Here is a 25,095-nt window from a genome sequence, read left to right on the forward strand (position 1 = left end):
GAGTCAAGTTTCCAGCTTCTTGTGACTTGTGTTGTCTTGTAGGGTTTAGTATTTCGTCTGCTGCTTTTCAATGGCCACATCCCCTTCTGTGTCCTCTACATGGCTGCATTAGTTTTCTCCAGGCTCTCGGATTTCTTCCCAGAAACATTGATATTAAGCTATTTGCTGATGCTAAATTGTGCTTTTGTACGTAGGTATGCTGTATGTGTGAGTGTCTTGTGGTTGTGATGGATCCCATTAAGTCCTGGTTCCTGCTTTGTGCCTGCTGCGCCTGGATTAGGGTGTTATACCCCATGACTCCATTAAATTAATGAATCAAGTTGTTTTGAACTGTAAATTGTCATCTTTTAATTCTCCAAGGAATTTAATGTAGTAGCGTTTTGTTTTGCTGTTAAGCAGTTTGATTTTTGAGAACTTTCTTTATTTACAAGCTTAGTGCATTGAGAACATTTATAATCGGCCAGTTAGTCATTTGCTAACCTGCTTAGTCCTGATAAGGATCATGGGGGTCTGTTGTAGCCTATTTCAACTTTCATGGGGCACAAGGCTGGGAACAAACCCTGGGCAGGGTGCCAGTCCATCACAGGGCGAACACGCACCACACACACTTCAAACACACACTCGGCCCAATTTAGCATCGACAACCTACTTGTCTTTGGACTGTGGGGGGAAACCGGAACATCCAAGGGAAACCAACGCAGGCACAGGGAGAACATGCAAACACCACACAGAGAGTTCCCGGGATGCAAACCCTAACCTCCTTACTGCGAGGCATCAGCGCTACCACTGCGCCAACATGCCACCCAAAAACAGTTATAGATACATATAAAAGAATAGTTACGTATATTTTAAACAATAAACAATGAAACACTTTTCATACTTCTTCCGCTGTATTTATAGAAAGGTGGTGTATTTCTGTTCATGCCACCTAATGCTTGGAGTGTTTCAGAATGTACTGAATTGGAATCGTGTTTGCTTTTTTGGAGTATTCTTGTAGTAGTGTAGTATATAAGAGCTCACACTGAACATTAAAATGCTGAATGAATGACAATTGTTAGGAATAATTTTAAAACAACATGTTTTGATCTCCTTTATCCTAGGGCTTGCCTCAGGCTTCTTTGCACATAGCAGTGTTACAAAGTTTGCCTCCCAGTTTCGTTACGGTTTACTTAAAAATAGTCTTTAAATTTCTCTTTAGACCTAAATTCATATGAAAAGTACACTGAGAACTTACATTTTCAGCTCTGTGGTTTTACATGGCATGCACCAAGTCACCAACTCTTAAATGAAGACAACTCCTGGTGCCAAACAGCATGTAACAGATTCTACTATGTAAATTGAATTCAGTATAGAAGAGCCAACATGCTGAAGCCATATGTATAAAAGTCTCGCTTTGCTCGCCCACCCCCCCATCCAACCCCCGCCTGCCCTACGTGCCAACCACTTCACGTGACTGCTGCTTGTGTTGTGAAGAGGGGGGCTGAATGCACCCCAAGGAGACACGATTGTTCCTCCGACACCCCCTCTTAAACGGTGATACAACGGGAAGCACATACAGTTTTTTTTTTTTTTACCTCCTGTTTGCTCGATCAACTGCTGGCTTGCTGCTGCTGCCGTGCCGTGTGATCTGCATTTCGCGTGGCGCACTTCTGTCATATCACCTATGTCCATATAATCTCTTTTCGCTTTTACCTTTTTTGTCAATATCGCATTGAATTTTGATTCCGTGTTTGGAATTACATCGTGACAACAAAATGTATAACTGCCCATGAGTGAATATCGTTTCTTTCTCTCTACAAGAAATGTGTCTGACATTACCACGTAGGACTTTTCCAAATCTCTTTGCATAAGCTCTTGTCTCGCGGGGCTTCATCGCTTTGCTCGAAGACTTGTCTCGCGGGACATGAAAGTATCTCACGTCTCGTCTCCTTCCAAGATTTTTTTTATAATAGAGAGAGAAGTGGTTCTTGTGATTTGTCAACCCACCTTTAGCAGCAATAACTTGCACTGTATTGGTGTAATTTCCACTGAATCCCTGCAGAATTGGTTGAATTCATTAGTGCTTTGAGATCATTTATATTTAATTTTGTATTATGCGCAACTCAAAGTCTGGAAATTGACTTAGCTATTCCAAAAATCCTGATTCTTATCTTTTTCAGCCGTTCAGGATCAGCGCTTAGGATCATTCTGTTGTTGTGTGATCCAATGAAGTTTCCTTACCTTACATTTTTATAACTCTGCTAGAAAAAGGAGCTTATGGTGAATTCAGTAACTGCAAGGCGTCTACATCCTGTGCCCATAAAACTGCCCAGATCTTCACTCCTCCTCCTCCTCCGCCCCGCTTCATGGTTGGTTTGGAGATATGCTTTGTTATGGTTTGCCAAATGTACAGTAGCTGTAAGCGCCATTTGCCAGTTATTTAAGTTATATTAAATATATTTGCCTATATATTATTGCATGGTCTATGGGAGGTTCTTATAACCCCCACAAGCTGAATTAGATTGGTATATTCTAGCTATTTCTTGTCCCTCTGACCATAAGATTAGTCTCAGTTAGTGACCTGCCTAGCCAAGAGTAAGGCATGGAGGGCACACGGTTTGAAACCGTGCCTTAACGTCCTCACTTGTACATGCAGAGCTGTACGTTTAGAACGTACTGAATGTAAAGCATAGTGAAATAATTCATCCTTAAGTATAGAAACAATTGGAAGTTTAACAAGAAGAAACATTTTTCCCATTTTTTATGGTTTTTATTCTACATGTGTAACAACTCATCTCTATTCTTGTGTGGATTGTTTGCTTGAATGTTCACTAAACCTTTTTAAAACAAACGTTTTTGGAGAGATTTCTTTTGGCACGCGTCTGACCCATGCAAGATCCTGCCTTACTTACCAGCAGCTACAGTAGGATTGTGCATTTTTGCACACTACGACAGTTTCCAGAGGACCTTATACCAGATGTAGTGTGGTTCTTTCAGACGCTGCAGTGCCATCATAACCCTTGCTGCTATGTTGTTTTTGGAGACAGCAGGCTTTTTCCCTGGGTACCTTGTTCAATCTCATGGAACAAAATAAATTCCGACATGCTGTCTGAGTCGTCTGATTTTATGACTTGGTGAGGATGAGATAATTATTAGTTATGACCAGACATGTTAAAAGATAGTTCACTTACTTGTCACTTGAAAGCATATGTTTATCAACCTATGGCCTTCATGGTTTGGCCATGTTTATCATTCTGCACATTCTTAGCCGTCCATTGTTATGCTGCTAATCGGAGGATTAAAACGAAAGTGCCATTCGCTGTCAAAGGTGATGTATGTAAATTCGCCTGGAATTAGTGCTTTTCCATCCTCTCCTAAGAGGATCGGAAAGGATTTGTCCTGGCACTAAGTAATCTGAATTACTATATGTGCTAGTAACTTAAATTGGGAGCAACAATTCGATTAAAACTTAACCAGGATGAACAAGTGTAATATCGGTGTGAAGCATGTAAATGCTATTCCAAAATAAACCTGAAGAGGGCAGTATTTACTAACATATATTTTAATATTTTTCTACTGATGAAAACAGTTATTGAATCCTTGGACTCTGCCACGATGCCAAAGTAACTCCTACAATGAACTATACAATTGATAGCAGAAATAATAAAATATTCTGTATTTTTGATATTAGTGTTACAACAGAAAATAGATATTTGTCAAAGTTTATTACACTATAACTACTATTGCAACTACACTACTATTGCAATATGAACAGTGACCAGTAAAATATGTTAGAAACATATTCTATAACTTTTTCCAAATGTATTTACCAAGCTTTTAGGATTTTTCTGCTGGACAGTGTGCTTTGCATTTGGTCCTTTTATAAATGCAGTAAAAGCTCAATATTTAAATCTACCTGATATTTGAATGTTACATGTGTCCATGACTCAATAAATATTAATTTGTCCAATTAAATAGATAGATAGATAGATAGATAGATAGATAGATAGATAGATACTTTATTAATCCCAATGGGAAATTCACATTCTTCAGCAGCAGCATACTGATACAATAAATAATATTAAATTAAAGAATGATAATAATGCAGGTGAAAAACAGACAATAACTATGTATAATGTTAAATGTTAACGTTTACCCCCCGGGTGGAATTAAAGAGTCGCATAGTTTGGGGGAGGAACGATCTCCTCAATCTGTCAGTGGAGCAGGACAGTGACAGCAGTCTGTCGCTGAAGCTGCTCTTCTGTCTGGAGATGATACTATTAAGTGGATGCAGTGGATTCTCCATAATTGATAGGAGCCTGCTGAGCGCCCTTCGCTCTGCCACAGATGTTAAACTGTCCAGCTCCATGCCAACAATAGAGCCTGCCTTCCTCACCAGTTTGTCCAGACGTGAGGCGTCTTTCCTCTTAATGCTGCCTCCCCAGCACACCACTGCGTAGAAGAGGGCGCTCGCCACAACCGTCTGATAGAACATCTGCAGCATCTTATTGCAGATGTTGAAGGACGCCAGTATAAATGAGTACATACTGTATATTATGCATAATGGACATCAAGGAGATACCAAATTTCACTACCTCAGAGAGCCATACCACTCTTGGTTAAGATCAGGGCTCCTAGAATGTTTCGAGATGTCTGCCATTAATGGACACAGAGGGTTTGTTTAGTTACAGAGACATTAAAGCTGTGAGTGGCATGGGCTACTTAGAATCTAAAATAGATAGAAGCCCAGTGAGGATAACTCTGAGTCCATAAAAATAACAAGTTAAAGTCAAACAGTACAGTGTATGGTCAGGACAGTACAACTTTGAAGTAAGAATCAATGGAAATGCTTCAACAAGACCAATAAAGAAAGGTAATGAAACACGAGAATAAATGCAGCATTTGCTTAAATACCCAGGCATAACTGTATAAAGATATATGAAGGCAATGCTGGGTAATTTGGCTAGTTGAAAAATAAAGAAGAAAATTTTTTTTATGAACCTGGTGTCCCTTGTGAATTTCCCCTTGGGATTATCTATCTATCTATCTATCTATCTATCTATCTATCTATCTATCTATCTATCTATCTATCTATCTATCTATCTATCTATCTATCTATCTATCTATCTATCTATCTATCTATCTATCTATCTATCTATCTATCTATCTATTCTGCTGTCTGCTAACGCAGCTCATTTAAGTAGATTCATTACCACATTTCTACAGTTTTCGGTAAAATTTAGTGAGAAGTCCACCAAAATGACACCTTTTATTAGCTAACTAGAAAGATTACAATATGCAAGCTTTCAAGGCAACTCCGGCCCCTACTTCAGGCAAGATGTAATCATGAAGAAGAAGGGGCCTGAGTCATTTTGCTTGACTTCTCACTACATCCATAATGGCTAACATGGTACAACACCCTAGTACTGTAATATTTAGGTTAAAGAAAGAGAAAGAAAAGATCTTTATGCAATGTTAATTTTCAGATCATTCAATGTGATTATCTGTCAGCCTGTAGTAATCAGTAAAATAGTTTTTGGAAGTAATAAGTGTCTGCCTTCCTCAATGCTCTTGCCGAGTACGTTTGCCACTCTCTGCTTGTTTGGGAAGTCTGCTTTGTCTTATCTGTTTATTGTCAGATGTTTTATTCCAAATCTTGGCAAAACAAAGTGCAACACATTCGTTTATTTCACTGTTTACTTAGCTATACACTGTCCTTTATAAATGCAGGGATTTCAAAGATGTCTACACTGTACTTTAACATCATGCCTTAAACTTCCCTTTTTTAACGTTTGGGAAGTCTGCTTTGTCTTATCTGTTTATTGTCAGATGTTTTATTCCAAATCTTGGCAAAACAAAGTGCAACACATTCGTTTATTTCACTGTTTACTTAGCTATACACTGTCCTTTATAAATGCAGGGATTTCAAAGATGTCTACACTGTACTTTAACATCATGCCTTAAACTTCCCTTTTTTAACGTGTATAAAACCTTCTGCCTTTCAGGTTCTTCGAGCACATATTTTACCCCTGACAAATGTTGCCTTTAACAAATCAGGCTCAAGGTAAATGTTCCAACTCATTTGTTTCATGTTTCCTTCTCTAGCATGATTCTGAATCTGCAGAATGATATTTTTTGTTTTGTCTTTAGCTTCATCACTGGTAGCTATGACCGGACCTGTAAGATATGGGACACAGCATCAGGAGAGGAGCTGCACATGCTGGAAGGCCATCGTAATGTTGTCTACGCAATTGCGTTCAACAATCCATACGGGTTGGTGCTTTATCTATCTCCTGTTTTGCTGAAGATTTTACAATGATCCCAACAAGCTTTGGGATTCATATTTTTAAACTAATTTTCACTTATTTTTTTGCTTAAGTGGTTTGTGTTTCACTTTTATGTTTTAAACATAAAGTGAACTTGTAACTTCTAATATATGATCAAAAATGTTTATAAATTGACCCTACAGTTTTAAATTTATGTATGATTGCAGCTGCTCTGTTATAATTTGGATGGTTTTTTATTAATTATTACTAACCATAAAGTAATCATAGAATAGCCTGTTGTATGAGCAGTAACTATGTGGACACAATATTTTAGAAGCTGAGCCTGAGGACCAACACTTGAAAATGTAACTCCATTTTTTTAAGGCACAAAGACTTCAGTGGATGGGCAGCTCCATATTCCCTCATTCAGAAACAGCAATATTCAAACAAAATGGTGTAAACTTTGTGAGTCTCATTTTTCACACATTGAGCTTAACAGCCAAGCAAAGTAATAAGCAATGAAATGTTATTGTTCCTGTGGTGGGCTGGCATCCTGCCCGGGGTTTGTTTCCTGCCTTGCGCCCTGTGTTGGCTGGGATTGGCTCCAGCAGACCCCCGTGACCCTGTAGTTAGGGTATAGCGGGTTGGATAATGGAAGGATGGATGGATGTCATTGTTCAGAAATCCTTTGTCCATTATAGCCTGACAAAGGCCAGAATTTAAGAATATGCTCTCAAAGTTGATTTTTTTTTTTACATAAAGGACTCCAAAATGACAATGGTGTTTCTTAAAATTTGGATGCGTTTGAACATGTTATCATTATACCCTTTATACAGCAGGATGGTGTTGCTTTACTAAAGCGATTTTCGTGGCCTCTGTGAATGCTTATGTAAGAAAGACTCATATTTCATTTTGCCATTTGTTGTTATGTGTTAGAATGACGAGTTTGTTTTAAAGGAGAGGAGCATGCGATTGAAAGCACCAATTAGGAACAGGCAAATCATAATGGGCTCCAGTCAAGAGGTCAAAACAGAGAGTCACAGAGAATAGAAATATAATATGTCAAAATCTGAAACGGCAAGCAATAAATTATGGTCTAAGAAACAAGCAAACATCATGGAAGCACCTTTTTAGATTTGAGAAATTGAAAAATGGGAACCCATGACAGGATACCAGGAGATCCCCACCACCATTTTAAGTATTTGTGGTGTGTGAAGATGTCAGACAGATGCTGGCATTAGTTCACATGATGGCAACCTGAGACTGCAGCTAACAAGTAGATGAATGCAGCCATCAGAAAATCATACTATCACGTTTTGAAGATGATGCGAACAAAAACAAATATTGATTACAGATAAAAATTAAATAACCGCAACTAATGGCAAGTTGAATAAAGCAAAAGGAGGAACCCATGCAGGCACAGGGAGAAAATGTAGACTCCACATGGACAAAGCCTATGTGCATGAATCAACCCCAGGATTCTAGAGAGACTGCACCGTTAACCACTATACCACACGTTACCACTTGTCATCCAAGGCTTTTGATTTTCACGTTAGCTTTGAATCATTAAGTCAGGTAGGCCACTCTGGCAAACTCTTCATGTCAAAACAGTGTAACAATCCTCATACTAAATAATGCAACAACTCTTTTGAATTGTTTTAAACATTAAGGTAGATTATGTTTGACTAGTAATCTAAACTCATGGAAGAGTCTTAGCAAATTCTCCATCATAATGTAGTGCCATGTTCAAATGAAACCTGCTACTGAGACATTTCCCTCCCATGTTGTTCTCAATCAGTGTCTATAAAGATGGCTGTCAAGCTTAAGGTAGATATTTAAGTTAGAAAAAAGAATAATAAATTAACAATTTATTTTTGTGTGTGTGCAGAGACAAAATAGCTACTGGATCATTTGATAAGACTTGCAAGCTGTGGAGTGCAGAAACTGGGAAATGTTTCCACACCTTTCGAGGACATACTGCAGAAATTGTGAGTACTTAACAGTGGTTAATCAGTCCACTGCTGTTACTTTGTAGCTGTTTAGAAAAAAATGTTGGTTAAACAACAATTATCAAATGCCTTTCTTAGCACTTGCCATAACAAAACCCATTACATGACAATCATTCTTGATTTTCCTGTTGTTCACAAAACTCTTTACAAGGTAAGCAAGTTTTATTTTATGTTGTATACCTTGTCACAAAGTCCCTGGGGGCTTAGTGGTAGTGCTGACTGGACAAATGTGAGAAAAATCCGAGGCAGGCATGTTGAACTGTGGAAGAAGGAAGAAGCATCACTAACAGAGCCATTAACTTTGGGCTAAATGCAATTTTTCTTAAGTTTATACCAAAAGTGTAAGTGTTTCCCACAGATATCTATATAGTTTTATTCATTACATACAGTAGCCTCTGAACTTTGTGATAATAAATGAAAATTTTGAGAGATGACTTGTAGTTCAGGCATTAAGAAATTAAAGTTTAGATTCTGGTTTTTATTTTGCTTTGTATTTCAACTTTGAGGTCTGTGAAGATCTATGAGTTTTGGCAAACAAGCTCTAGGTGTAGTGTATCGACCTCTACAACAACTTGACTAATCTTCTGGAAAGCACCTCAGGAAAGAATTACAGTGAATAATGTCTGCCATTCTCAGTAAAGTCTGTCCGAGGGGACTTGTGCAGAATGTTCTAGTCGGCTAAAACAATTTCAGTGTAATTTTTGCTTTGTGCCCTCCCCCACCATAACCTATCGTGTATGAGGGAGGAATGAAACCTTTAGGTTTGTCAAAAATTTTGATCTCCAGTTTTCAGCGGATCTTGATGTTTTAGGGTCCCCTGATACTGAAAACATTGATATCTCGATGATGGGTGTGTTTCTGTCTGTGTGTCACAGTTTCTTGAGGGTGGTCTAGAGTTAAAACGGCTGGATGGAAAAATACTAAACTCGAAACTTAAGCCTGTTATGAGCTGACGACGTGCTGATTAGTTTTTCTGCCAAATTGTGCAAGAGAAAGAGGCACTCTAGAGGAACCCTCAAATACCATAATTCTACAATTAATTATGAATTCTTATTGACAACTGCTATCGTAATGACCTATTTTATGATCAGAAAGATCAGCATCAGAGCAATAAATAATTACTGAAATGTTATAGAATAGTTTGGGTAACTTGGTTCCTAGGACACAAAGCCTACTGGTGCTCACGTCTGAATTTTTTTTTAATTGTATGTAAAACATTTCTCAGTTTTGACAGTCGAAAGATATTTAAAAAGCACTCATCTTTTATTTGATATGATAGCATTCACTGTTTTAATTACAACAAAGCTCAAACTGTTGGAGCAATTTGCATTTTATTTTGTAACTCTCATATCAACAAACACAAAGCGTTTTTAGTTTATGTATTGCCTGACAATTTGAGTCACAAGACATTTTATACTTTATACATATTTGTAATGTACAGTATATGAATTTGTAATGTTTGCAAAGCACCACACAGTGTAAGATAGCATAACATTTTTAAACGTGTTTACCCAGTTTGGAGTTGTGAGACCTGTTGACTGACTGAGTATAGGAGGGAAGCCAAGCCTTGGAGCTCATTTAGAATCACCAGCTCACCTAATATGTGTGTCTTGTGGCCATGGAGTGAACCCAAAGACCCAAGGATAGCATGGAGACTCCACAGAGACAGCACAGCGCCTGAGGGTAGAAATCAAATCCAGGATGCTAGATCTGTCTGAGCAAACCACTGTAACTCCGTGCTGCCCCCATACATAGTGACTAAATATGTTAATTTTTATAGTGACTTGCATTGTTTACATTATTGGAAAGCATGTATTGTACCTTATACTGTTACTGTTACCTCAGAGCAAGTACAAAACAACCAGCTTCTTTTATATAGCAATTTTCATATTGTTCTCAATCATAAAAAACGTTTTATTTTACATAGTACCAATATACACTATAAAATGCATTTCAAACACTTCAAATCTCAAATCATTAAATAAAGCAGTCGTTCTGTTTTATCTGGCCCTTTTCATAATGTTCAAGTATGTAACAAATGAACTTTGTGCAGCTCCTTTTTTAGTTATTAGGCCTACAAAAGAATCATTCATTTCTGAAAATAGTGTTATTTCCCTTATCTTAAGGTGTCCTCCATTGCACGGCCGCAATCGGGTCCCAATCCTGGTGGTTTGTCATGTGGTGGGTATGACAACGCACCAAAAAAAAAATCAGCACATGCTCCCAGCCTCTCCTTTAATTATCTGAAAAAACTCCATTCATTATTTTTGGTTATTAAAAAGCAAGAATTCTTTAATTATATTAAAAATCATTTAAAAAGCTGGCTTTCTTTATGAAGCACTTTTCTTATTTATGCCTAAATTTGCACAGTCACAACTGCATTAGTGTGTGATATTCTGTTCCTGTTTTGCAGGTTTGTTTGTCTTTTAATCCACAAAGCACATTGGTGGCAACGGGTAGCATGGACAACACAGCAAAGCTATGGGATATCCAGACTGGTGAAGAGGCGGTAACCCTAACTGTGAGTACAGCTTCAGTATTTGTTTAACTTTAAACATTTGATAAAAGTATTGTAACAGTATAAATTATTTCATTATGTGTACAATTAATGTGAAGAGGGGTAAAGTGGGAGTGTGGTTATTGCTTCTGTCTTCACAAAGCCAGGAAAACAGGATTGATTCCCAGTCCAGCTACTAGCAGCTTGGAGTCGGCACATTCTTACATTTACATTTACTTATTTGGCTGACGCCTTTATCCACTGCGACTTACAATACCCACATCTTCAAAGATTTTTACCACCGCCATTTATTTATTCTCACATTTGAAAAGTGCACCACTTAATTGTTTTCAATTTATCGGTGCTTTGTAGAAACTAACCCTGATGTAGGTACCAGTTCCTCATAGGGCAAAGTCACAAACACACCTAACCCTAACCCTAACCCTAACCCATACATGGCCAGTTTAAAGTCATCAGTTAATGTCTGTGGGATGTAAAAGTACAGCAGAGTATCCACAGAAAACCAGTGTAGATACATGGACCAAATCTAAGCTCCGCACAAGCCTTGACTGTGCTGAGACTTAAACACTTGCCACCGCACCACTGTTCATCTTAATAAATATCAATCGGTCTTACATCTTAAGCTTGTCAATGGAAACACAGTGCCACATCAATGTGGAGGTACCGTATAATTCACAACGTGAGACAGCAAAAAGCACTCAGTTTACTTAGTGTCTCCGGTATAATGGAGGAACTGGGAAGCGAACCCACAATCTCCTTACTGCAAAGCAGCAGCACTACCACTGAGCCAGCATTTCAGTGTAATGTTTACATGGCTGTCACCTACTAGTTCTTATTTTCCTACTTTGGAGTCACATCCTTCCACTTATTGTAGGCCTTCACCCTTTCATCCTGTGGAGAAAGCTCCACTCCATTTATAATTTCTGTGCTCTGGAGGTGTGTGATCAGTGCTGTATATTCTGACCTCATAGTTTAATGAGACTGATTTTTGTCCTGGAATTAATTGCTTATTTGTTAAAGAGTGTATTTTTTTATGGTACAATCTTCATTTTATGGCTTCAGAAGAAGCTTTATGGGATTTGGATAAGAAGCACACTAAAGTAGTGCTTTCAGGTCCTCTGTTACTATTAACCGGCTTACATTAATCAGGATAATCAGCTTATATTAAAGTGCATTGCATAGTCCCTTTATTACCCAGAGAAGCGAGTGCAAATCTGCGGAAAGTTTCATCTTCACTAAATCTGGAAAAGAAAAATGAGTATTGTTGTTGGAACTGTACATGAGGCCTACAGAAGAAAGAAAAAGAAGAGAGGGATTATCGAGTTTATGAGAAGTACTTCTTTCCCTAATTCTCTAAAGAAAGACTTAGTTCATTCCTTCTCAACTCTCTTTTTTGTTTTGTGTTTCTGACACTACTTTCCCATCAATGTGCCTTTGACTCAACTCAGAATCAATGAGCACATACGGTAGACATTTATACCTCAGCTTAAGGTGGTGTTCTTTAGGAATGGGTGATATGTTTAAAAAGCAAGAGTCTGTCAAGTCATCCCTGAAACACATTATTTCCTCTTCCTGAACTCATGTATGAAGGGTTGGCACATTGAATGCCCATTAAATGATTGTTAGTAATGCCCCATGATCTCTCTCCTGGGCATTCTCTTTGCAGCCAGAAGGAAAAAAGGACTACAGTTGTGCCAGCCTAATCAACTCCGTCCCTTGGCTTATTGTTGTGGGATTATTTCCCAGGGAAGGTTGTTGATCAGTGAGACACACCATCACTGTAGATTAAGTTAAAATTTAGGGAGTGACAGAAAACAAATCTTGAAATACAAACCCAGAAAATTAAATTGTCTGCCGCTAACAGTAAAGCCAGGTTGCCAAATGTTAGCTACCTTTTTTGTAATTTTATTCCCCCAAGTTACTTTTTGTTTAAATTATCTTTTATTCTTCTTTCATTGTGTTGTTGCACTGAATTCTGCTCTTTCACACTTAACAGAACACCAGGGGCCTCATTTATAAAGCTTGCGTACACACAAAAAGAGGCTCAAAAGTCACATATGCAAATGCTGCAATTTATAAAAGAAATTTTGACAGGTATGTGTGTGTATATTTATGGCAACTGCTGACCCATGCAAACGCAACATTTCAGAGAAACTGGGAAATGATAACACCCTTAATCAGCCAGGGATATGCAGATAAACCTGCTAAGTGACGACTCGCATGCATAGTAATTCATATCACTGAGCTGTTATTATAATTTGTGTTGACGTGACAAACATATTACACCTCAAAACAATAAATATGATGCACAGAGACTGTGTTTTAGTTCCCTATCAAGAGGGACAATGCTTTGTATTGGCACTGAGGAGCTTTTTATATTTTTTTGTCAGTTTATAACAGGTACCTGTTGTCACTTTGCAAGGAACTGGCTGGCAGGTCAGGAGCATTTCAGCCAAGCTTCACTCCGTAATGCCTGCTGCGCTTATAGCCATTAACTGAGGCACTGCATCCAGTTTTTGTATGGTATGGGTGCACAGAAATAAAAATAACATGTTTTTTGCCAGCATAAAAAAAAATTTGTAGCAGTGTTCAGTTTCTCCTAACATAAATGGAGCAATTGACGACAATCATGTTATAATAAGGGCATCTAGTGAGAACAAAGCTGCTTTTGTTAACCGGTTACATTCTATTAATGCACAAGTCATTTGTGATGCCAAGATGTTGCGTCTCAGTCCTTGAGTCAGTCCGTGATTCATTTATTTTGAAGCAAAGTTGCATTGGCAGACATGATGTTGCTGTAGATGATGGCTGGCTTGTTGGTAAGGTAACTGGCTGAACTCTCAGTATTTCGCTTGGCCTGAAACAGCAATCACATCATTACATTTGCCATGTGATAGTGGCTAGATGCTGAGACACTGGCGCCTTACATCTTTCCCGGACCCCCAGGGCACAGAGGAAAGGTGCTAAGATGCCACATGTGATCTTGTGCTTTCAGTTGTGGAGCAGATACTCTTGAATGTAGGTGACGGGGTCTCGACGGCTTGCCATAAGCCAATGAAGTTCTGCAACATTGTGATTACATATGTGTGAGGTTGATTAGCATACTCCATATACGGATGTTTCAGGGCTGGGTTTGAGGCCTGCTTACGTAGGTGTGAATTGTGTAGAAATGTGTGTGTAGTAGGTTTTATAAATCTGATTTTGTATTTCTTGTTGTACAGTAATCCCTCCTCCATCGCGGGGGTTGCGTTCCAGAGCCACCCGTGAAATAAGAAAATCCGCGAAGTAGAAACCATATGTTTATAAGGTTGTTTTTATATTGTCATGCTTGGGTCACAGATTTGCGCAGAAACACAGGAGGTTGTAGAGAGACAGGAATGTTATTCAAACACTGCAAACAAACATTTGTCTCTTTTTCAAAAGTTTAAACTGTGCTCCATGACAAGACAGAGATGACAGTTCCGTCTCACAATTAAAAGAATGCAAACATATCTTCCTCTTCAAAGGAGTGCGCGTCAGGAGCAGAGCATGTCAGAGAGATAGAGAAAAGCAAACAAATCAATAGGGCTTATGCGAAGCACCGCGGCAGAAAGCTGTTGAAGGCGGCAGCTCACATCCCCTCCGTCAGGAGCAGGGAGAGAGATAGAGAGAGACAGAGTTTGTTTTTCAATCAAAAATCAATACATGCCCTTCGAGCTTTTAAGTATGCGAAGCACCGTGCAGCATGTCGCTTCAGGAAGCAGCTGCACAGAAGGTAGCAACGTGAAGATAATCTTTCAGCATTTTTAGACGAGCGTCCGTATCGTCTAGGTGTGCGAACAGCCCCCCTGCTCACACCCCCTCCGTCAGGAGCAGAGAATGTCAGAGCAAGTGAGGGAGAAAAGTAAGTTGGGTAGCTTCTCAGCCATCTGCCAATAGCGTCCCTTGTATGAAATCAACTGGGCAAACCAACTGAGGAAGCATGTACCAGAAATTAAAAGACCCATTGTCCGCAGAAATCCGCGAACCAGCAAAAAATCCGCGATATATATTTAAATATGCTTACATATAAAATCCGCGATGGAGTGAAGCCGCGAAAGGCGAAGCGCGATATAGCGAGGGATTACTGTACACATGTTCCTTTTTTTTTCATGTGCTCATATTTTAACACTCAGATTCATGCAAAATTTTATAAATGAGGCTACTAGTGTGGTGCCTTTCTGAGTTACTCTCTACCTGATTTGCAGGCAGACTTTTTTCTTTATTTATTTTTACCCAGGCCCAGATGAAATGCACAGTAATGATTATTTCTCTAGGTGCTTACTTTTGTCAGTAGTATTAGCTCTTTCAGTTTATTTGAGGTGAGCCACCATGATGAAAAGAAAGGTAACGGATAGAAAAACAAAAAAGTGTGTCACTTAGGCTTGTTGCTCAGCTGGCAGCAGGGTCAGGTAGCTATAGATTTGCCATAAAACTGCTGAAGTATATCTGCTTCTAATCTGAACACTGGCTTTCACTATGACTCAGAAATATCATTCAACCCTCTAGTGTTCTGTGTGATTAAAAAGAAACAAAAATAATTTGGTTTCCTAATAGAAACTGTAAGGATCTTCAAGTATGGGCTTACCGTGATCAAGTGCTCTTCAACAAGCAGCCTGATTTGCTTACATAGCAGCTGGTTTGCCATCATTTTACCTTCTCTAACCTGCATGTACCAAATCGTTGCTTAGTTTTAACATTCAAGGGCTATGGATATTTCATAATTTATATACTGAATTGGCCAATGCTACCTTAAATGGCACTATATAAAATTATGAGCGATTGTCAGGCCACAGCGCATTTTCCACCATGCTTGGCTGTCTCTGCAGAGTTTCAAGCACAAAGTCAGCATATTGAACTCAATGATTTGAAATGTCTCCGTGCAAAGATTCAGTCAGCATTTTCAAGATTTACAGCATGTCGCAGCAATAGTATGTGGCTCTGAAAGAATACTCAGCATAACTGTACATTGTGCACAGGTCTTCATATATTAAGTGTACAGTAAAACTTTGCAAGTGCCCCGATTGCAAAACGTCATGCGCAATAAGCAAATGAACATTTACTGCAGTAATAAATCAGAACACTACTGCAGTATTTATAAAAGAATTGAACACCTTCTGCAAATCATTGTCATAGACTCTCAGGGGCCGCTCATTGACTCTGTTGTGTTCGCAGTACTGCGCCACTTTGGTTTATCCTGATAATAAGTTTACCGATGAAGATATCAATGAGCATCATGGCTAAAAATGCTTTGAAGTGTGTTGGCGTATTTAACTGCCTTGGAGGTCTCTGCAGTGAGTGGCTGTTTTTATCTTTTCTGATTCTTTAAATAACTGGACTTTCTCTTGTTGTAACACAGTACTGTACGTACCTTTCCTTTCTCTTCCCCTGTGTTAGTCACGACAAGCTCTGCTCAATCCCTAATTCCTGCTGACACTTTCAGGGCATCATTAAATTAGTAGCCTCGAGTGTTAAGTTTCACAAACCTGTTTCTCATCAGGAAGTCTTTGGACACACAGTCATTTATTATTTAACGACTTGGCAATTAAAATTTAATGATGAGAGAGTTAAAAATTTAAATGTTATTACTGTACTCAAAATTGCAAGTTAGTTCTAGATTTCATTTCATTTTCAGACATGTTGTTTTTAATGAATGTATTTTTATATTTCAACAAACTTTTTTACTCGAAGTACAGTGTGTTAGCTTAAGCAAATGCTGCATAGTCATGCACTGAATTTTTTTAATTATATAAAGTTTTTTTTTTTCGTGACAAATGTGAGAGGGGATCAAAAGTTTTTGAACCTGACCTAGTAAGAGAAACACCCGTAAAGCCAAAAACGTTTTATTATTTCATATAATCCCTAAGAACACTGAAGCATTCTTGTTATAACAATCACAAAGCTTTTCTATGTCACAGAAATAAAATGCTTTGTGTTGCTCGTCCGACCTGTCTTCTTCATCATTTTAATCGCATGTCCCTCAGAGGTCGTGTAGGCCTTCCGAGTTGGGAACAGGTTCGAGTCACACAGGTTGGGTCTGCTCTCTGAGGGAATTCACAGAGCAACCTTTACAACTCGTATTATGAGCAGGGGCATTGAGGTGAAGCAGAAGGAAAGTTGAGCGCTTCCCTGCCTGTTGCTCTCGGACTAATTGCTATAAGCAGCAAAGCAAATCAGTGTATTATTGACCAGTTATGAGGCATCGATATGAACTAAATGTCATGCTTCCATTGTTGTTTCAGTTGTTTGGTTGTAGTGGTGGATGCAAGTTTAATCCTCAACTGTGAAATGCTTGTAAGTTTACTCTTTTTGTAACACTGGATGGCATGATGCTTTACTTCAGGAGTCAACGTCCAGGGCATTTACAGATGAAGTTTCTAGTTAATACTGATAAAATGGACTCAACTGGCCCGTAACTAATCCCTATATTGTCTGCTCTGTCAAGCACTGCCACTTGTTAATTCTCAGTTATGATTCACTCCATGGTGACAACATTTTCATCTGTTGCCAGTGCTGAAGGCTGGCCGTTCCTTGAGTCTTCCCCAAGACACTTCCTACCATAGTGGAATTCCATATCCAGTCTGCTGGCTGTGGGATATAAAAGACACTGGTCCTGTTGTACGCCGAGTGGTCAAGAATGAATCTTTGAAAGTGTATTTGTTCTCAACCTTCAGAAAGTTCATAATATCATGATACCTTTTCTGATTTTCAGATTCCATGTTGACTTGGCTCTGAGGCTAGAAGTATAGACTGTGAACCACAAATTCTGGAAATGTATATAATTTGTATATTTTAGTACACTCAACTAGTCTTTAGCCATTTGCAAACTCAGCACATAGAGAAGCCCATTCACGTGCAAGTTAAACCCCTCATCTAACTATTTAGAAAAAGGCGATTTCTACTTCTGATGCAATCTGGCACTCTTTATTTTTTATAATAAATGATAGCATTCCAACAAAGCAATGTTCTTTTTACGGTAACTTTGTGTTACACAACAGATATGTCTCACACCAGGCAGCCAAATGCTGCAGCCACTTTGACCTCACCATTTTTGTTTTGTAACTCACCTGATGACAATATATTGCAGAAAATGGTAAATCACTCAGGGCAAATATGCATCAGATGTATTTCATTTGATTTCATTTAATCTTGATAAAGCATAATGACATAGTGACTCTTCTCCTCCCTTGTCTGAAGTCATTCTGTGCTCTGGCGTGATCTGCCCCTCAGCACCTCCTGGGCTGCCATGTGGACGGTGCTCTTATTTGGCCCTAATGAGTTAAAGGTGTCAATGATTTATTCAAGATGTGAAGAAGATTCCTCCTCACTACACTGCAAAATAAAATTACACATCTAAATGGAACTGAACACATGAACCGTGTCAATAGCAACTTCTGAGGAGGACTTTGCACTTTCTCTGTTTGTCTGCCTGGATTTCCTCCTAATGTTTAATGATATACTGTTGTTTGATTTTTACATTTGTATTACTGTTTGTCAAAGGTGAAACTGGACTGTATGTGCAGCATATAAAACTTTTCAACAAAAGAGAAAGTTGTATTCAGTAAAAAGGTTAAGAAGAACAGTTAAGAAAAGTCAGAACAGTATATATTATAATTGACTTCCTATATTTTTACAACAGGATTGACTGACTGAGTGACCGACTCACTGACTGACTCATTCACCCATCAACAAAAACATTATGTCCAGTTAGAAAGCTGAAATTTGGCATGATGGTACATCTAGGGCAGTAGACATCTGCTTATAAAGGATATTTTGATATATCAATATTTAGGGCAAACCTCCCCCCTCATAGAAAAACTAAATACCCCAAATTCTCAAAAATGCTTTGACCGATTTGATTGAAATTTTGTGATGCTATAGAAATGATGATTTTGTGATGATGATTTGAAAATGATGATTTTGTGATGCTATAGAAATTAGCTGACCTGGTTTTTTTTTTTAATTTGTCAACATTTGTTGTTAATAAAGCTGTAGTGAGTGGACCATTCTAACCCACCATGTCTCATTTAATTATCTGACACCGTTATCTAAGGCGACCTACAACATTTATAATGCAATTGGCTACATTACTTTTGGTTTTCCAATTGGAGCACAGGCAAGTCATGTGACTTGCTCAGGGTCACATGGTGTCAGGAGAGGGATTTGAACTCACAACCTCAGGGTTTGAAGTCCAAAAGCCTTAACCAGTACACCACACTGCCTGCCAGGTCTCCTTTTCACCTCAGCGCTGATAAGTGAAATGAGGTGTGCAGGTTTATGTCAGTGAAGGCCAACAGCAGATGTGAAGTAAAAGGAGCAAAATTCGGCGAAGCTCAAAAAAGACATGGTTAGTGTGGTTAGGACATTCAAAACTGTACACTTTTTTGCCATAGATTTTCACAATTTTCTCTTAAAACTCACCTATTTGTGTGGCGTTAGCTCCCTTAATTGCATGTAAAAACTTATGATTAGTTATAAGCATTGCAGAGAATAGTGCAAATTAGTGTAAAAGCTAAAGCAGAGCAAAACCAAACAAAGCTGCATGAATTTCTGAGTTTTTCTTGTAAATGTATCATTCTTGCACACTTTTCCTAAAGCAAAATAAAATAAAAGAAACAAAATCCATCTGTTTAAATAATCTGCTCAGTTTTCAGTAAGAATGACTCATTGATTTGTGTATCTGGTTGGAATAAAAACCTGCAGCCAGAGAAGTACACTAGAACTTGAGACCACTGGTATATACTGTAACTGTACATTAGCCAAAGTCTCAGCAGAGTTCTCATTTGTAGATGAACACCAGAAGGCCTGACTCCGTCAGTAACAGGATAAGGGACATTTGCTGTCTCTGTAAATACTATTAGGCTGGTAGCTTGTGGCTACCAAAGGCAACGGGCATTGCTAAGCAACCCGGAGGGCACTGGGGGGATTGTGACCTCTATTCTGGAGCTGCTGCTCTCTTCTTCCATTCCTTCCTGTTTTCCTGAGTTGTCTCTTGGTAGTTCCCTGCCATTCTAGTTGTAGATAGATAGATAGATAGATACTTTATTAATCCCAAGGGGAAATTCACATACTCCAGCAGCAGCATACTGATACAAAAAAACAATATTAAATTAAAGATTGATAATAATGCAGGTAAAAAGAGACTATAACTTTGTATGATGTTAACGTTTACCCCCCAGGTGGAATTGAAAAGTCGCATAGTTTGGGGAAGGAACGATCGCCTCAGTCTGTCAGTGGAGCAGGACAGTGACAGCAGTCTGTCGCTGAAGCTGCTCTTCTGTCTGGAGATGACACTGTTTAGTGGATGCAGTGGATTCTCCATAATTGATAGGAGCCTGCTTAGCGCTAACTGTCCAGCTCCATGCCAACAATAGAGCCTGCCTTCCTCACCAGTTTGTCCAGGCGTGAGGCGTCTTTCTTCTTTATGCTGCCTCCCCAGCACACCACCGCATAGAAGAGGGCGCTCGCCACAACCGTCTGATAGAACATCTGCAGCATCTTATTGCAGATGTTGAAGGATGCCAGCCTTCTAAGGAAGTATAGTTGGCTCTGTCCTTTCTTGCACAGAGCATCAGTATTGGCAGTCCAGTCTAATTTATCATCCAGCTGCACTCCCAGGTATTTATAGGTCTGCACCATCTACACACCGTCACCTCTGATGATCACGGGGTCCATGAGGGGTCTGGGCCTCCTAAAATCCACCACCAGCTCCTTAGTTTTGCTGGTGTTCAGGTGTAGGTGGTTTGAGTCGCACCATTTAACAAAGTCATTAATTAGGTTCCTATACTCCTCCTCCTGCCCACTCCTGATGCAGCCCACGATAGCAGTGTCGTCAGCGAACATTTGCACGTGGCAGAACTTCGAGTTATATTGGAAGTCCGATGTATATAGGCTGAACAGGACCGGAGAAAGTACAGTCCCCTGTGGCGCTCCTGTGTTGCTGACCACAATGTCAGACGTGCAGTTCCCAAGACGCACATACTGAGCTCTGTCTTTAAGATAGTCCACGATCCATGCTACCAGGTATGAATCTACTCCCATCTCTGTCAGCTTGTCACTAAGGAGCAGAGGTTGGATTGTGTTGAAGGCGTGTGTGTGCTCCCTCTTAATGTATGTTGTGTGTAAGCTCCCTGGTCTTGCAGTGCTTTTAGTTCTTCTTGTTTGTAAATTAATAAAATATTGTATGAGTAAGATAAGCAACGTTAACTTTGATTATCAAATATCAGAGTACTTTGTAACTTTACAATTAGAGTTACTCAGAAAACAACAAAGTAAAAAAAATAGTTTCCACACATATACAGTAATCCCTCCTCCATCGCGGGGGTTGCGTTCCAGAGCCACCCGCGAAATAAGAAAATCCGCGAAGTACAAACCATATGTTTATATGGTTATTTTTATATTGTCATGCTTGGGTCACAGATTTGCGCAGAAACACAGGAGGTTGTAGAGAGACAGGAACGTTATTCAAACACTGCAAACAAACATTTGTCTCTTTTTCAAAAGTTTAAACTGTGCTCCATGACAAGACAGAGATGACAGTTCCGTCTCACAATTAAAAGAATGCAAACATATCTTCCTCTTCAAAGGAGTGCGCGTCAGGAGCAGAGCATGTCAGAGAGAGACAGAGAAAAGCAAACAAATCAATAGGGCAGCATGGCAGCTCACACCCCCTCCGTCAGGAGCAGAGAAAGAGAGAGAGAGAGAGAGAGAGACAGAGTTTGTTTTTCAAGCAAAAATCAATACGTGCCCTTTGAGCTTTTAAGTATGCGAAGCACCGTGCAGCATGTCGCTTCAGGAAGCAGCTGCACAGAAGGTAGCAACGTGAAGATAATCTTTCAGCATTTTTAGACAAGCGTCCGTATCGTCTAGGTGTGCGAACAGCCCCCCTGCTCACACCCCCTCCGTCAGGATCAGAGAAAGTCAGCGCAAGAGAGAGATAGAGAAAAGTAAGTTGGGTAGCTTCTCAGCCATCTGCCAATAGCGTCCCTTGTATGAAATCAACTGGGCAAACCAACTGAGGAAGCATGTACCAGAAATTAAAAGACCCATTGTCCGCAGAAATCCGCGAACCAGCAAAAAATCTGCGATATATATTTAAATATGCTTACATATAAAATCCGCGATGGAGTGAAGCTGTGAAAGGCGAAGCGCGATATAGCGAGGGATTACTGTATGTGTGTTTTCAACATACATTACAGATTATATTATGTTATCTGCTATTTGCTGGGGTTGAGGAGAAACTCCATTTGTTATGTGACTCTGACCAAGAAACATTTTTATTGATTCAATACGTCCAAATGGAGTTTGCATATCCTTCTCTTTATTCCTTGGGTTTGTTACATTAATTCTGTCTGTTCATTTTTAAACCTTCTTAGTCCAGTCATAGGGGTCTGAACCTATCGTTGTGACACTGGACACAAGGCAGCAACCAACTATGATGGGACATGAATTCATCACCAGACCCAGACACAGAGGCAAAGCCATAGTGACTCAGACTGGACTCCAGTTAACCTATCCTTCATGTCTTTAGGGTGTGGGTAGAAAAGTGGTGTTCCGCGAGGACAAGCCATGCAGACATGTGGAGAACATACAAAATCCACATACAGAGTGATAAGCCCAGTCTGCACTGGCTCTGGGAGTGAAATTCTGTGGCTCATTCATTGTTTGTTCCTGCCTTAAACCAGATGCCGTTGGGATTGGCACTGACTCCTCATAGTCTTTTATGGAAAAGCTTCTTTAGAAAATTAATGGATTGATTGGAGGAATGGCAAGTTATAGTCCTTTCCATGCTGGTCTCTGTTAGTGATTTTGACCTTAATCCACCAAAGTCCTCCAGTCACTCAGGTGGGCACAAGTTATCACAAAATAGTTGCCTACATCTACTGAAAATTTCATCTTCATAACTACTTTCTAAGTCTAAACTGAAAATGGGTGCTGTTTTAATATAAAACATTATGAAAGACAGCCATTTCTTAGCTGTGAGATTTTTGCTAAGTATTTGTTAGAACCTGTGGGTGAAAAAAAAATGTTTTACTCTTGTTTTTTAGGGCCACTCAGCAGAGATCATTTCGTTGTCATTTAACACAACGGGAGATAAAATCATCACAGGCTCCTTTGACCATACTGTTTCATTATGGGATGTTCAGTCTGGAAGGTAAGCAAACTCCTCAGGCATGAAAATTCTACATCTGAGAGTTATTTCTTATAAAGGCACTCTTCTGTTTATTTTTTAGAGTAGCCCTTTGAAGATTCTGGTGGAGTGAAGTGTGCATTTATTTATGTTATGGCTATTGATCTAGATAGATAAAACAGTATCTCCCTTACTTTTATACATATTTCATGTTGGTAAACCTTGGAGAAATCTTTGATACAGATTTGTAATGAATGTTGAATCTTTTAGCTGCAGGATATAAAAAAGAATACCAGCAAAAAAAGAAATAAAGGCTAAGCCTTAAGTGGAAATGAGAGGATTTTTAATTTTCTGAAGAAGAACACATGCAGAATTAATCTTTCATATGGAATATACTGTATATCCTGTATATAAATATCTATACCCCAACCAAACTTTCATCCATTTTCTAAATTCTGTTAATCCAAGTTCAGTATCTTTGCAAAAATGGCTGCTGGACACTGTAAAGATAGGCATGTCATACACTCTTCTGAATGGAAGGATAATAGGTACACATCCTGACAGGACTAACAGGTGTAGAAGTACTGGAAGACCCCTCGAGGTTGGTATTCTTCTTCTTCTTCTTTCAGGTACTTCCGTTAGGGATTGCCACAGTGGATCATCTTTTTCCATATCTTCCTCAAGATAGACAGTTACTAAGAATAAGTTACCATCCAACCCAGTAGAGGACAGAATGTAACTATGCTAGTGTCCCCACTCAGTACGATAGCAGTAGTACAACCTTGTAGAGGGCAACACGCTGGCATTTGGCCTCACGCTTGGCTCCTTGCGCTCTGTTTCATTAGCTAGGCTCCTGTAGTGTTGCCTGAATCGAACGAAGGCTTATAGGACATTTATAGGACCAAGTCCAAAAGCACTTTGCATATGTCTACAAAAGTACTTCAGCACTGCGAGTTAAAAGGACCTCCTTGTCATAGGGCCAGTGAGCCTGGCATTGGGAGTGGAGCAGAGTGGAAGAGGCAGACAGAGATTCAAGAAAATTCAACAACATGAGCAGGGAGAGTTTTAGGGACGGGTTGTGAAGTGGGTTAGAACATACGTTTGGTGTTTTTCATGTCAAAGTTATTTCTTCACAATCATGGTATATATTCATTTGCCATATTAAATTGTGTTTTATAGTGAAGCATAGTTTATAAATTTTATAAATTGGAAAAATACAACTAGCCTGCTCTTGCATTTTATAACAAAGCTTATGCGTGTGTCTCGCATTATAAAAAAAGCCTTAAACCCTTTCAAATACGTCCACTTTGAAGTAGCAGAAATTCAATTTAAGAAAATTTGCCTTGCATGTCTCTGAGGCATGCTTGTGGCAACAAAAGTAAACTGGAAGTAACTCATTTTATTACAGATTTCTTTGCACCATTTTCTTGACTTAAGGATTGTGGCCTGTAAGGGGTGCTCCAATTCTCCAAACCCAACACAGAGAGACACAGGCACAAGTCCAGCACATCACACGGTGTTTATTTGTCCTGGGAAACTCTTCCCTTAAGCGTTTCCCATAGCACAGTTCAATAAAAGCACAAAGCTTAGACAAATTACACCACACAGCCCTTTCATCTTCCTTTCTTTCTCTTCCTTTCTGTCTGCTTCCTCTTACCTCCAGCAAGCTTCGTCTTCTCTCTCTCGACTCTGGCTCCTGGAACTGCAGCAGAAGGCTTCTTTTATGGGACACCCGGGAGTACCTCTGGTGGCCTGTTAGCATGGTCTGGAAGCACATCGGGGTGTGTTGGGAGCCCGACAAAGTAGGGCTTCCCAGTCCCTGCAGCACTCCCTGGTGGTAACCCCAGAACCCAACAGGGCTGAGTCTACAAACTCCATGTCCCAGAGTGCTGTGGGAATCTGGAGTGCTGTAGGAACTAAGGGAGGCTGCCACCTAGCGACTAGGGGGAGACAATGCCCTGTGTATGTTCTCTCCCCGGTCCTTCTGTTATGTGGGCACTGGCCGTCTGCCACAGGATATATTTCTTGCTCGTTTGTCTGCCTGCAGAGGGCACCATAGGGTGTGTTATGACACACACACCCACACACACCCCTTTCTTCGCCATGCTATAGTCTGCTGATAATCCTACTTTTGCTTCATTATTTCTGTTTTTTCACTGGTTATATTTTGACATA

General features: G+C 39.5%; 1 protein-coding gene across 1 annotated transcript in view; it reads left to right on the top strand.

Moving 5' to 3' along the window:
* daw1 (dynein assembly factor with WDR repeat domains 1) overlaps window positions 1–25,095 on the top strand; it is a 53,317-nt gene that overhangs the window by 11,998 nt on the left and 16,224 nt on the right. The window contains exons 4-8 of the mRNA XM_028792177.2: window positions 5,985–6,043; window positions 6,130–6,252; window positions 8,134–8,233; window positions 10,668–10,775; window positions 22,838–22,944. Coding sequence (XP_028648010.1) covers window positions 5,985–6,043; window positions 6,130–6,252; window positions 8,134–8,233; window positions 10,668–10,775; window positions 22,838–22,944 — 497 coding nt within the window. The remainder of the gene's footprint in view (window positions 1–5,984; window positions 6,044–6,129; window positions 6,253–8,133; window positions 8,234–10,667; window positions 10,776–22,837; window positions 22,945–25,095) is intronic.

The sequence above is a fragment of the Erpetoichthys calabaricus genome, chromosome 2, assembly GCF_900747795.2.
Source record: "Erpetoichthys calabaricus chromosome 2, fErpCal1.3, whole genome shotgun sequence".
Taxonomy (NCBI): domain Eukaryota; kingdom Metazoa; phylum Chordata; class Cladistia; order Polypteriformes; family Polypteridae; genus Erpetoichthys; species Erpetoichthys calabaricus.